Raw genomic sequence first — 14,285 nt, 5'->3', positions numbered from 1 at the left:
AGTGACACCAGTAAGTTATCATAGAATTTTCCTAGCTCAGCCTAGACATAGAGGGTTTTTTTCCAGTTTAATAATGGAGCCTAATTTTTCTTCCATTATCATGGGCCATGGATCCCAAATGGCCAAATAGATCAGAGGTACTCATCGGCTGAAAACTGCTCAGATTGCTCCGTGCTGCCCATGTTTAATCTGTGAGAGATGATGAGGCTTTTAGCATCCTTCATTTATTTTTACTTCTTGAAAATCTAATGAAATGACACACTGGGGATCTTAACCACCGGGTGCTGTGTGTCTCTGGAAATTCAGTTAATGTGCTAAGGTTTTGGGGAATGGTCTGCTCTTCAAAAGACCAGCTTTTTAGTGCTCCAAATGGACAACAGCACATGGGCAAAACTGAGACTTTGAGGGGAGGAGACAGCTTGGGGAATTGGTAGCAAGAAAGAAGTTGAGGTCCAGAAAATTTTTGTTGTTATTATACTGTTCTTATTGAGTTTGTTCTTTGCTGTAGCAAAGATGCAATAAGGTCAGAGCTTCACAGGAATAACCGGGCAGTGACCTTGGCTTGGAAATCTGATCATGTAAAATTAACCAGAACACAAGGAGTGACCGTAATAAAGAGCAGGGTAGGAAAATTCAAAACAGGAGCTGTAAGATCCTGCCGTGACTCCGGTGAATCACACAAACAGACAGTTCAGCAGTCCTTTGAACAGTGGGGGATTTACATATGAACTGATAACAAATCGCATCTTCAGGCTTCACAAGAGTGAATCTCAGATGAGATGTGAGAGATGACAGGGAGGGAGCAGAGCCACAACTTCAGGGAAATGTCTACGTGAATAAACTAAGTATTGCACGGGAGCTTGTTAGACATTTTAGTAACAAATGGGATCTCTGACTGAGCGCAGCTTTGAGCTGCCTCCTGACACAATGAAACAACAGCTGAAAAAATCCCTGCCTTGTTACAGCCACGCAGACCCGGGAAAAACCAACAAACCCCTCCCAACCCTCACACAGTGGTAAATTAGCCTTGGCAGCTCTGCAGTCAAATGAAGTCCAGGGAATCTCCAAGAATCAACCAATGCACTTCATCTGGTGCTTACAAAGCACCTGGAGTCTGCTCTCAGCTTTCATCCTTCTGGACCATCTCCCACATGGATGCGTTTGCCTGCATCAGTTGCCTGAGGTTATCAAAAAGCCATGTCTGGTCCTCCCCACTCTGTATCAGGGTGGCTTCAGGCTTGTCTTTGGTTATTAGTGAATCTTTTTGTCTCAGATGCTTAGCTCCAAAACAGGGCTGAAATATTTATGTATGTTTGGAGAGCTTGGAATCCCACTTGGGGAGCAGTGTTGATAGACGGCGCTTTTTTCCACAGATCAAAGATTCCATGTTGGCACAAAGCAGCGTAGCCAAGTTTTATTATTTCACAGCCTGGCTTAGCTCCAAGTTGGTTTTCAATTCATATCATTCTCTCACATAAATCAAATAGAAGATACTACTACAAATGGAAGCATTACCTGGGAAAGTATAAAAAACAAAGTTTATTCATTGTAGAGAGCATGGATGGCATAGAAAGGCATGATTATTGCCTCAGCAGTATTTCTAATTTCACACAATTCCAGTGGTTTCACTGCCTGTGATTCCCAGTGTCATGATGTGGTTCATGGCCTGAGGGATGTGTGAAAGACCACGCCAAAAGGGGCTGCAGGAATATTTCATGATCCCATGGAAAGTGCCAAGACCCTCCTTGCTTTATGTGGGAGCTCAGATCTTCCTTTACCTGAGGAACGTAGAGAATAATGAGGCATCCCTGGAGAAAACTGCTATTGAGTCTTTCCTGACCTGAAAAAACCCCACATGTGTATGACCCAGATAGCAGCTCACTTTCCAGCTGCACACGCTGTCCATAGGTCATTAGCTGAGATTGTTAACGAGGCGGGCAGTCGGTCACGGCTGCGGTGGGGAGGATTTCTGGCTACCAACTCATCCAGCCCAAAGCACATTCATCAGAGCATGCAACAACAACTGACTGAAGTGCTGAGCTGGATTTGGAGAGGTAGCACACAGATAAAAGCCTCCAGAAGCCCTTTGCAATTCCCTTAGTCATCCATTCCCACTGAAAGCTGCTCTTTGGGAGTTTCCAGGAGGCCTGGTGCGACCTTTGGTCTTCCTTTTGGTCAGAGCTCTTATCTGCGCAGTGCAGACCCGGGCTCTTTCTGCTTGCACTCCTCCAAGGCGGTTTTTACGGGATAAACAAGCCGTATTTGCTGATGCTCGTTTCCTTATCAGCTGGACAGCACGCTTCTCCTGCATGGTGGGTCACACTCGCTGCTGGGCCGGCTCCAGGAATTCCAGGGCGGCTGCATCACGGCTCGTTAGGCGCTCGTTTGCAGCCATGGACTGCAAAAAATCACAGCCACCTTGTGGTGGAGCCTTATCTTAGAGCCCAATAGGAGTTCCCCATGTTGCAAAGCATCTTTAGGTTGATGATTGCAGGTCTTGGACCTTTTTAATGAGATAGCAACGTGATAAACGCTGGTTTGGGGAGCTGTCACAATGCCAGACTCAAGACTATGTGCCTTATTGAAGGAGAATTTCACTTTTATTGTGTTGTTTTTTTGTTTTTTTTTTAAATATAAGTAAATAAGCGAAGCATTTCTGTATCTCAAAACCAGCTCACAGCTGTTATGAAATACATTGGTAAAGTTGTCTGAGATGAGATGCAAGACACATCTGAGGAGAAGAGAAAACCAAAACACTATGAATGTTTTACCAGCCAACCCCAGAAGTTACAGCCCCGAAGAGGAAACATCTCAGGAATCACATGAAACATAGCTGGTACAGAGCTACTGGACTACAGAAGGAGTTATTTCTCTTGGGTCACGGCTTTCTAAAGTTATTTCTCTCTCACCACCACAAAGCAACAGCTTTCCATCACCCTAGTCAGTTCCTTTTACAACATTCCTTGTTGCCTCTCCTCAGTTCCAGCACCTCCACAGGATTCAGCCTTCTTGCCATCCATTCCCTCTTGGCTACAGCTTTGCTGCCTGATGCCAAGCTGCAAATGTAACCAGAAGACGCCAGAAGATACAGAGCAGAGCTGATCACAGAGCACTTAGCAAAAGGTGCACTCAATTTTTCACTAAAAAAGGAAAAATCTCTTCCCTGAAAATATTTTAAAAAATCGAAATTTGTCATGTACGGCCTGATATGGAGCAGGGCTTGTGGCCTAAAATGGGAGCAAGAAATACAATAACACATTAATTAATGCTTGCAAGGCACTTGAAAATGGCACATGGTGTATGCTCCTGCAAACCACGTTGATTAATTACCATCAGCGATCTGCTGGTTTGTTAGGAACCTTTCTGAGATGTGCCTTCTCATTAGCCTGGTACAAAGCAACCCTCAGCAGGAGGGAACAAGTTGCTTCAAACACGGTTCAACTTACTGCCAGTTTAATCTTCATCTCACTGACAGACTTCTGAATCGTAATTTAATTATAGCGCCTTAAATGTTTCGTGATAGCGTATCTCAATCTCTCTGTTCTGTGTCTTTTTCATGTTTTTCTAAGTTGTTGTGGGGCAGAGGAATAGATAATTTTTTCCAGTGTCCATTAAAATTCCCTTTGCCTGCAGTGCAGTATGTGCTCCATAAAAGAGATGAACCTGCTGCAAGTGAAATAAGCTGATGCTGCACTGTCTTTTTAGAGCAACAAAAATCTTTATAGATTATTTTCCCGAGTGCCATGAATCTCCTTCAAAGCCTTAAGTCACTGATACCAATTAATAAACTTAATAGTCTCATTTTCAATTCACATTCAGGCCGTACAGAGCGTGTGCTCTGGCAGATGCTTGAAAGCTTTGCCTTTCAGAGATAAAATGTTACCTTGTGTGTGAGGGGGGCAGATTCAGGAGCAGAAAGACCTGTTAAAGTGCAGCACCTGAGGCCTCCTTGTTTTCTGAATTTACAGTCTCAGGCTGGCAGTCGTATAAATGAGTGATGCTCTCTGATGTTCTCCTCCAAGCAGGCAACGAAATTGGCAGGGAGTCTTGGGTTTTGTGCTGATGTGTCCAGAATTCAAATAATTTCATTCTCGGCTATAATGACAATTGGAGGCAGAGTATTACCTTGAGAAAAGAGAAGGGAGAGACGGCTTCTGGATCCTGTATTGAATTAACAACCGATTCCCATTTACTCTCTCCGCTGAAAACTCTATTATGCAGGGCTCTTATTGCCCTTATTCAAGGGCAGGGAATTAAAGAAGTGATATGGATGGTAATGCTCTCATCTTCCTGCCATGACACTGAATAATGGGGACAAAGAAGGGGAATCTTGACGGATGATACGCTTTTTAAAATACTGCTGATAGCGAAAACATGGAAAGGACGACGCATTTGAGTATCACTGATGAAGTCGTATTCAGATTTTTGTGCTTTTTGCTTAGGACTTTAAATCAGCTTTGCTTTCCTTTTTGCTGTTGTTTTTGGAACATTTTATTTTCTTGTTTTTGCAGGAGAGAGCCCTTACTGGAAGGAACGTAACCAAGATGAGGCTAAGTGTTGCTTACAGTAATTCCAAGAGAAATCTGCTCTCTCTCCTCCTGGGCTCAGAGAGCAAGAATTGGGAATCTGTCAGGGAAAAGTCCAGCAACAGATTGGTATTATTATTTGGGGAGAGCACTACTGCTGCTCAAGTGGTGGCTCTTCTGGCACTTTCCAGTTCAGCTTAAGCTCCTTCTGAAGTAACATGGACTAAATAAAACTAGTGGTCTTATAAAAAATAATACCCACTGTGGAACCTTCCTTTACAAATACATACATTTAGGTCTAAAAAAAAATACATTTCCCTGTGTAAACTAGACCTGACACAAAATAATGAGTGCTTTTGCATTAGGAACTTCAATGGACTAAGTGAGAACATCTCCAGTCTACAGGTGGGTAAATGAGAAGCAAAATATTGAACTACCTTGCCAAAAGTCACTTTCTGAGGTGAGAACAAAACATAGGTCTTGGTCTACTTAGTGCAAACCTACAGGATCTCCCTGAGCTATTAGCACTCTTCCCTGATCTCAGCCCAGATGTAAATGAGGCCCCTTGCCCTAAATTTTCAGTCAAAGTTTTCTGTGAGGTGAAATCATGAAAATCAGCCTTGTTATGGTTCACACTCTGTGTACATAGACATGACCTGAGAACCACTGTGCACTTCCACCCTACCTCAACATCCTGCCTATACCCACCAAGCTTTGGAAATGACTTCATTAATGACTTCAGGCTTTGTTTCTAGCTGGACAGAATATTTGTAAGGAGCCACTGTGAATAAAGAGAGCTGACAGCTGTGTTTTCCTTGCCTTTCCTTGCCCCTGCTGGCAGGAATTCAGGCTAATAATTATAATTATAACCCGCTGCCTGTGGCCTCCAGAGGTCAGCATATCACTAGAAAACAGCTACATATCAGTGCCCCCCAACTACACTTTCCAAGTTGTTCTCATTGGGTGTAGTTTCCAATTTCACTGATAACAAAATTTAAAGGGTCTGTCCCCAACTCTACTGTGACAGCAAAGAAAGAAAAGAGCTCTCAGAATATCCATTGTAAAATGCAGAACGTTGTCATTGATCAGTGGCTGGGACAACCCCCGGGTGACAAGTTTATTGAGAGTAGTCAAGTAGATACCCACAGGTTTAGGTGCTTTTGCTGATGTGTCAGTAGTGATGGAGTGAATAGACCTGCCAAGCACCTTCTGGGTGGGTGCCAGACTTGCTCAGTTGTGGGAAAAGCTTTAATTTTTAGTGCCCTTCAACACAATTTGCAGTTGTAGTCCCACTCTCAGGAAGAATAATGTAGAGTCAGAGATGAGAAATAAGAGTTTATCAGAGGCATGAAACAGCTTTCAGGCAAGAAGAAACTTGGACTATTCACTTCAGGAAAAATAAGTTGGAGAGAAAATGGTATCACAGAATCATGGAATGGTTGGGGTTGGAAGGGACCTTAAAGATGACTGAAATGAATTATTTCTAAATATACTTACTGGCTCTTGTGATATTATCCTGGATTCCATGATCCAGAGCAAAATCAAGATGAGCTACCTTTCTAAAAGACCCAAATCTTACACAATCTCCAAGATCAGATAGAGTCAATCTGTTGCAAAACACCCAGAACCAGCCTCAAAACATCCTCATAAACACCAAAGGGCCTTGGTGTCACACAACACTAATTTCTTCTACAGCACAATCATTTCTTAGCATGAAGAGCACAAGATTTACTGAGCCCTCGGTGTTCTCACATTTGTGCTCTGAAATGCAACCTGAAGTGGATCCAGCTGTAGACAAAGAGTAGAAATCCTGCTACAAAAAATTAAAATTAATAATGCATACAAAAAAATCCAGCACAATTCAAAAAAAGAAAAAAAAAACCCCAACACTCAAATTTTTCATTATTTTTATTAAAGCTGCAGAGTCTTACTACACACAACAAATATTTTATTGATATAATCTAAGTTAATAAAATAGTTGAACAACTCTTTAGATTTATATTTGTATAGAAATGATCTGGGGAACATCTTGTCTTGAAACAGCAGTGCCCGAAAACAACTATTCAGCAGGGTTTTTTAAAAGAAGAGTTTGGGACTAGAGGATGCACTGTTCATTCTCAAAAGAAAAAGAAAAAAATCCATGCAAAAATAACTCCCACCCAAAGTGTAAGGCCATATGGAATGACCATGTGAGGGATGACTCTTTTCTTTCCAGTATTCCTCGTCACGCCCACTGTGGGAGCTTGTCAACTAAACTCAGTAATGAAAACAAGACAGAAAGAAAACGGAATTGCACAATCCTAGTCTGCAGGTGACAACGTCATAACATCTCTTTACAGAAGCCTCTACTCTGTTCCAGATGGGAGGATGGGTTATGGTGCTGCGTCTGTCCCCGGCTGCCAGCCGATGTCAGTTACTGTCCGTACTGTGAACACAAGTCAGTCTAGCTACTATTGCTTTGCTCTCCCTCCTTCACCTGGGTGTAGTTTACATTCTACATAGCACTGCCTGCCAGGGGCCGACTGCGTGGTGTTCCCCCCCATTTCCAAGCCCACAGCCCAAGGGATGATCTCCTGGGGGTGGCTGGGCCTGGGAGGAATCTGTCACAGAGCGCCAGGCACGTCCGTGCTAGATCATGCCATTGATCTTAGTCCACTCGTAGATGTCCTGCTCGCACACGATGTCCGAGTTGATGAGGAGGTACCTGTCCCCCACACAGAAGTGCTTCTGGCAGGCGGCACACTTGAAGCACTCCAGGTGATAGACTTTATCCTTCACCCGCATGGTCATCTCGTAGGCACGGATCCGCTTCTCGCAGGAGGCGCACAGCCCGTCCTGCCCGAAGAGCCTGTGGGGACACAGCACAAGGGTGAGCACGGCTGGCCAGATGGGGAAAACCCGACCAAAACCAGAGCACAGCACCCTTGATCCATTAGGACTGGTGAAGAGTTAGACAGAGGTCACGTTGAAAGCTGCCTGGCAGAACTGGAAACTTTGCAACACTACAAACAAACAGAAAATCCAAGGTGCTCACCTTGGATAAAATCACAGAATGGATTGGGTTGGAAGGAAATTTGAAGTCCATCCTGTGCCACCCTCTGCCATGGGCAAAGACACCTGCCATTAGCCCAGGTTGCTCCAAGCCCCATCCGACCTGGCCTTGGACATTTCCAGGGATGGACAGGCTCAGCTTCTCGGAGCAACCTGTACTGGGGCCTCACCACCCTCACAGGGAAGAATTCTTTCCTTAATGTCCAATCCAACTCTACTCAAAAATCTATCAGTATAATTGGCTTCTCTGATCAATGACCTTATCCTGAATTGGAGGAGCAAAGGATGCCCAGAGCACTGAATAAAATTGCGCCATATAAACATTTCCACTTCTGTGATCAACAGAAATTACCTTTTGTTAATAATTTTTTCATTCCTTAAGCTGTTTCACTGTAATTTATGGAAAGGAGTTGGGATAAGCCATGGTCTAAAGTGTAGCCCTGGTTTTGTGCCTGAGATGTTTTGGTTTTCTGAAATTCTTTTCCCAGGGAATGTTCTGTAAACAAGAGAAGTGTTTTTGTAACTTTGTTTTCATTCTTTTTCCTAGGAGGGACTTCTTCTTGATGTCCCTGTGGTCTGACCAATGTGATTGAAGAAGCTTGTCTTTGTTTCACCAGTCAAATTGGTCTGTGTAGAATAGTATAAAAGAGAGACACATCCCAAAAATAAAGGAGTAATTTTCAGCCTTCTGAAGTTTGAAGTCTGTGTTGCTGTGGTGTAAAACAGAGTCATTAACGCTCCCCTGCCTTTTGTCCGTGCCTCCGCACTGGAAATTCTTTCAAACATTTCTATATGCATGAAGGCACTCCTGATCCACGAGGTCACCCCTGATGGGTTTCAGAAGGACACATTCTAAGACCTCCTAGATACCTATGAGACAGTTTTATGCTGTGGACTATCCTGTGATCCACATGGAGAAACCCTGCTGAGGTCCTCATGATATTGTCTATGAAAAAGAGCCTCTAATGAATGCCCTGCAGAGTTTATTAAGTTGAATCAGTAATAAAGAAGCATGAATATATTGATATTTTATTCTTAAAAGGGATGAATGCTACAGGTGATGTATTCATTGAGTTTGACTTCTAAACTTCCATAATAATTCTGGAAAGAGTTTTTCTACCTCCCGCACATCTCCTGCATGTGCTGTGCCTGATATAAATCATCTTCTGAATTGGAAAAAGGATGTCTGGTAAATTAGGAGACCTTTAAGGAGAAAGAACATAATTCCTTCTGTCTACCAGGAGATGTCAGTGTTTACTTCTGCCCAGTGAAAGTAACGCTAAGGTTACACAAAGGCTGCCAAATTTTTCATTAATGAGGGAAGATATTATCTGTTGCATTATTAAATAAATAAAAACATTGTATTTCACGGCAAGAAAATGCATTCATTGTATTGCCATACTTCCTGTTGCTTCCATTTTAAGATGAAATGAATATCTGGGAAGTGTAATTAACACTGGATGACTGCTGGATTCACAAGTGGTCCCATTAGCAGAACTCAGTCCTTAACTTTTCCTCAGCAAAATTCCCATCAGCAAAGCCCAGGGACAGCATAATTAGGAAGTCCACTGAGATTTTGGTTTCATTTTTGTTGGCAGGTAAATTAGCCTTCAGAAAAAAAGCTGGAAAAATACCAAATATCATTATTCCGTTCCACAAAGCTCCTGACATATTAGGGATCCATTAGAAGAAAATACAACCAGCACAGCAAAGATAAATCCATTTTAATCAAGAATGTAAAGATCCTTTGTTATCAATTTTTGTGTAATATCTTAATATCTTAGTCTCCAATTAATCCTTAACTTATAAATTTTGGCAGAACAGGCAGGCAGAGAGTTATTGATGAAAATACCTATAACAAGTGTATTTGCACGATCTGATTCTGCAAAATGTGCCGGTTCCTGCTTTTTCAGCACCAGGCTTAAGAATGCCAAAGCCCCAAATGATCTTTCACCTCTTACCAGGGTTTAAACACCTTTGAGCTCCAAGGCAATACTGGGAGAAGCAGAAAACTCCTTAAAACCATTCAGGGGGATCAGTTAATTGCCAGCTCAGTGGGAGGTTGCTGGAATTCAGCCCTTTTTCCCGATTTCTGCTTGCCAGAATGCCACACTGACCCTTCACCTGGAGCTATGGGGTTATGTGAGTGCAGAAGGACAGATGCCAACAACTGAGAGTCCTAGGATCTCTTTCTGTATTCTTCACACTATCAAATAATTCTGGTTTGTCCACAATGTGTAGCACTGCTTTCATTTCCATTTAAAATGTGTTGTTTTTTGTTTTTTTTTTTCCCCAAAAAACTTTTAAAAATTTAGCTATAAACAACTCCAAGTTGTTTATCTAAACAACACAGATAATCTCTAATTTTATCTATAATTTACTGAGGAATCCCAGCAATACTAAAAGCATCTACATAGGGATCCCATAAATATGAGGACAGGCTGAGGGAGTTGGGGCTGTGCACTCTGGAGAAGGTTCTGAGGAGACCTTAGAGCCCCTTCCAGTGCCTAAAGGGGTTCCAGGGGAGTTGGAGATGGACTTTGGACAAGGGATAGAGGAATGGGACAATGGAGAATGGCTTTAAAGTGACAGAGGGTGGGATATTGGGAAGGAATTCTTCCCTGAGGTGAGGCCCTGGCACAGGCTGCCCAGAGAAGCTGTGGATGCCCCATCCCTGGAAGGCCAGGTTGGAGGGGACTTGGAGCAACCTGTCCTAGTGGAAGGTGGCAGAGGGGCTGAAAGGAGAGGAGCTGTAAGGTCCCTTCCCAACCCAAACAATTCAGGGATCTCACGACAGGAGCCCATACTGCCAACCTGAGCTGGCAGATGCTGTCACACCTGTTTGAAAGCCTTTCCAAACGAATTCCTTATTCCCATTTGTCCTCAACAAAAGACGGGGAGGAGGGAGGAAGGCTGTTAGAGGCGAGATGCTTACCTGAGATAGTCCCTCCTGCAGAGCTTCCTGCCCAGTTTGTAGTAGAGGCGCCTGCCCACCTCGCCGAGGCGGCAGCCGCACAGGTCACAGCTGAGACAGTCCTCGTGCCAGTACTGGTCAATGGCCTTCAGGAAATAGCGGTCCCCGATGTTCTGCTGGCAGCCCCCACATGTCAGCAGTGATGGGGGGATCTGCAGCACCTCATCCACTGGCTCCCTGGGGGAATGAGACAGCCTTTGGGTGAGGGAAACCTGCTCTGAGAGCGTCCCCGCCAGAAGAAGGAAAAGCGAAACAAATCACAAGCCTGGGCGGGTTAGGGCAGCAGGGGTGGTGTCCTTGGTTTTGCTCATTTTCACCAGGACTAAGAAAGGCACCCAAGGGATTTTACACTTTCCGTTGGGAAATGGAAATCTGGAGACTAAGCTTGGCGGTGTCACTTCTCAGAACAGCACAAAATGAATAAACACAACAGCTGATTCTGTTGCCCAGCTGGTTTAAGTCTCGCCGCTGGTTTTAATAAAGCCAGTACTTTGCCTCATGTTGCTGCAGGACTTCTTTTTTCCCTTAGCCAAGGACGTGAACCCCCTGGGATAGGTCTGTGCCAACGTACCTCAATTATCTGAGATTTACACATCCATGAGTGAAAAAAGGCACAGATCTTTATTATGATATTAGCACTGATTGTTTATGCACCTTATTTTGTTCTTTTTTTCTAAAAAGCTTGGAGATCTAGGATAGTTCTGGTAAAAGAAGCGAGAATCTTCTTCAAACCTACTTTCTTAAGGACTTCTGTGTCTTTTGGAGTAATTTCATAACTTAAAAAAAAAAAAAAAAAAAAAAAAAGAAAAGAACAGCAAAAATATTAAAAGAACGGTGCCTGAACTCAGTTTTGTAATGGTTTGGGCTTCACTCAAATGCCAGAGAAGTCAATCAAAAAATCTACTGGACCCACCCCTTATTGCTTCATTTCAAGCCTGTGGCCAGTAGAGTGGCTAGTAAATTTTTTCATATTATTGGATGAGTGCTGCAGCACAGTCCCTGAGCAATTTGCTTCTGTCATTGGCCTGTCCTCCCCTGGGCTGCTGGGGGCAGAGGAGACCTACACTGATGAAGAAGCTCTGCTCCCAGTTTCCAGCAGGCAACAGGAAAAAAAAAATTGTATTACTCCTGCTTATTTACTGGATCAGCAGTTTTCTGGGCAAAAATTACTTTCTTCAGCAGGGAGGAACGACCTCTGGTCAAGAACTTCTGGGCTAAGAAAGTGATCCTGCAGTTTTTATTTAGGCGAGCTGAGCCCTGAGATATTATCTGGTTCTATTCTGCTCTGGTTTCTCCCTTCTAAGTTTAAACTGCTGTGCCCTGCAAGCTATGTCGTAACACCTCCCTCCTGCCAGATCTCCATGCTGTGAATTTTCATTAAAATCTTGGGGAACTCATGATTAGGCCCTACTTTTCCCCATATTTATCCTTTTGGGTGGCATACTCCCTTTCCTTACTCATGGGCTCCACACTGACAACCTCTGAGAGCTTTCCAGTAGAAAGAAGCACACATTATTTTCCTTTATTATCCATTACTTGAAACTCTGGAGTGGACCCCGAAATATTTCCTCTGAGGGGTGTTTGGGAATCCCAAGCCAGGTTTCTGTGAGAGCCCTAAGCTCCGGAACAGCCCCGACAGATGTTTATGCAGAACAGCAGTCCTGGTTTACGCATTAGGCTTTTGATGTCCGTGCATTTCTAAGCCAGCACTTAAGCCACCAGAACACAAGGCAGGTAAATAAATAAAGATTAAAAAAACCCAAAACCTTGTAGTTGAAAGCTGGACCTCATTAGGAGCTGGGATTAGCGTTTCTTAAAAAAACAAAACAAAACAAAACAAAACAAAACAAAACAAAGCCTAAAAGAAAATGTAACATGTAAAACATCGTGGACTGAAGTGATTTAACCCCCAAAAGCAGCGGTTCCCATGTGCTCTCTCCGGGCTCCCAGCGATGGCATTTTTAGTATCTCACAGGAAACAAACCACGAATGACTCAATTTACTGAGAGCGATGTTTTAAGCACTATCTGGACACGGAGATTTTATAATATACTTCTGTTTTCATCTCTCTTATCGCGATCTCAGACAAGCCTAAGTGCAGTTCATTAGCACGTCCGGGGCTGAAGTGACCCTGGGTGTGTGCTGAGTTCCCATGCCCAGGTGTGCAGCAGGGATGGGACGGGACGGCGGGAGCACATCCCGGGACAAAGCCTGGACCTGGGCACGGCAGCCCGTCCCTTCCCTGAGTGGGGAATCCGGGCAGGGAAACTCTCATCCCCTCCATCCCGTCCATCAAGCCTGTCTACACGCTCTTGGCAGAACACCCAGCCCCCACCACAGCTTTCTACGAGCTCTTGGAAGTTGCATTGTGAAAACGTGGAAGTTGGGCACCCGCAGATAACAGCCCTGACCTTTCACTGATCGGCCGCAGAGTTGGGCAGATCGGGGACGGGGCAGGGGGTCCTTCGCGATGGAAAACCTGACAGCTCGGGAAGCGGGATGCTCTCTCGCTCTCTCTCTCTCTCTCTCTCGCCCAGCATCCCCACCACCCGCGGTGGGATGAGGAGTGCGAGGTGCCCTGCCCGGGGGGAATTGCGCCTCCCCGCTCCCGGCTGCTCCTTCCACAACTCGGGGGGCTCTCCCCAGGCTCCCCCAGACGCTCATCCCCGCGGGGCCGGGGCAGCCCGGGGTCCGGGCCGGGGGAAGGAGGGTGGGAGCGGGCGGGGGCTGCGGCCAAAGCCCCCCGAGGCTGCCGGGCACACAAAGCCGCCCGGCCCCGTCGGGGAGGTCGGTGGCTCCGCGGGGCTCCCGGGGACGATGGCGAGCGGAGGGGAGCGGGGAGAAAAAGCGCGCACTTACTCGGAAGGATCGAGGCTTTTCCTCTCGATGGCCGATGACATTGGCAGGGCCGGTTCCTTTGTGGCGTGCCGCTGGTGGGCTCTGCCCCCGCCGCCCCCGCAGAGGCCGTCTGCTCGCGGAGCCTTGTCGCCGGCCGCGCTGCCCCGCCGCCCCGCGATGACATTCACAGGATTTCCTCCTGCGGCACCGAGACACAGAGAGAGACGGGGGCTGGGGCTGCGCTCCGGCCCCGCACGGCTCCCCGCACCCCACCCCCGGCCCCGCACGGCCCCCCCGGCGCTGACCTCCCATCCCCGCCGCGCTCCCCCCGCGCCCCGGCCGGCGGGGCCGCTCCCGCGGCGGGCGGGGGGCGGTGGCCGCGGCCGCCACGGCGGATCCGCGCCCGGCGCTCAGCGGAGCCTCCGCTCGGGCAGCCCCGCACACGCTCCGCGCCCGGGCGGCAGCGCTGAGAGCGGCGGCGGCCGCATCCCCGCGATTATTATTACTCCGTGGCTCAGCCCCGGCTCTCTGGTTTCATTTCCTTTTTCCTGATCACGATTCAAATACAATAGAAGGAAATCACACTTAAAGAGACAGCTGCCCGTTTCTTAACTGCACTCCTGGGGATTCGGCAATACAAACAGCAGCATCACGACTCGCTGGGTTCCTTAAAGAGACAGAGCGGGGCTCCCCGGAGCCGGGGCTGGGGGCTGCCGGGGCGTCCTCCCGTTATTATTCCCTTACTAAGGCTGTCTCTGCGGGCAGGCAGGTGGGCGACCCGAGAACGATCCCAAGAGCTGGAGAGAAAACGAGCGCCTGGCTCCGGCTTGTGCCGCCTCCCCGGCTGCACACACACAGGAGCGGCACTCACCGTCCCTGTGCTCGCCCTCTCCCTG

The 14,285-nt window shown here is 46.3% G+C and overlaps 1 protein-coding gene across 1 annotated transcript; it reads right to left on the bottom strand.

The window, feature by feature from the left end:
* Positions 1 to 6,416: 6,416 nt before the first annotated feature.
* LMO2 (LIM domain only 2) lies at positions 6,417 to 13,854 on the bottom strand. Its single transcript, XM_083862772.1, has 4 exons — positions 13,695 to 13,854; positions 13,411 to 13,588; positions 10,513 to 10,728; positions 6,417 to 7,374 (listed from the first exon to the last, which is right to left on the bottom strand). The coding sequence occupies exons 1-4, from the start codon at positions 13,699 to 13,701 to the stop codon at positions 7,155 to 7,157; spliced, it is 621 nt and encodes a 206-aa protein (XP_083718898.1). The 5' UTR covers positions 13,702 to 13,854; the 3' UTR covers positions 6,417 to 7,154.
* Between the last annotated feature and the right edge of the window lie 431 nt (positions 13,855 to 14,285).

This window comes from Zosterops lateralis (assembly GCF_965231275.1).
Source record: "Zosterops lateralis genome assembly, chromosome: 6".
In the NCBI taxonomy this organism is placed as follows: domain Eukaryota; kingdom Metazoa; phylum Chordata; class Aves; order Passeriformes; family Zosteropidae; genus Zosterops; species Zosterops lateralis.
This window is presented reverse-complemented; position numbering and strand designations above follow the sequence as displayed.

Excerpts from the sequence above, each read along its gene's own strand:
- LMO2 (XM_083862772.1), bottom strand. Across the intron at positions 10,729-13,410 it reads AAAAGCCTCGATCCTTCCGA|GGAGCCAGTGGATGAGGTGC; the intron begins GTAAGTGCGCGC and ends TCATTCCCCCAG. Across the intron at positions 7,375-10,512 it reads TGCAGGAGGGACTATCTCAG|GCTCTTCGGGCAGGACGGGC; the intron begins GTAAGCATCTCG and ends GTGTCCCCACAG.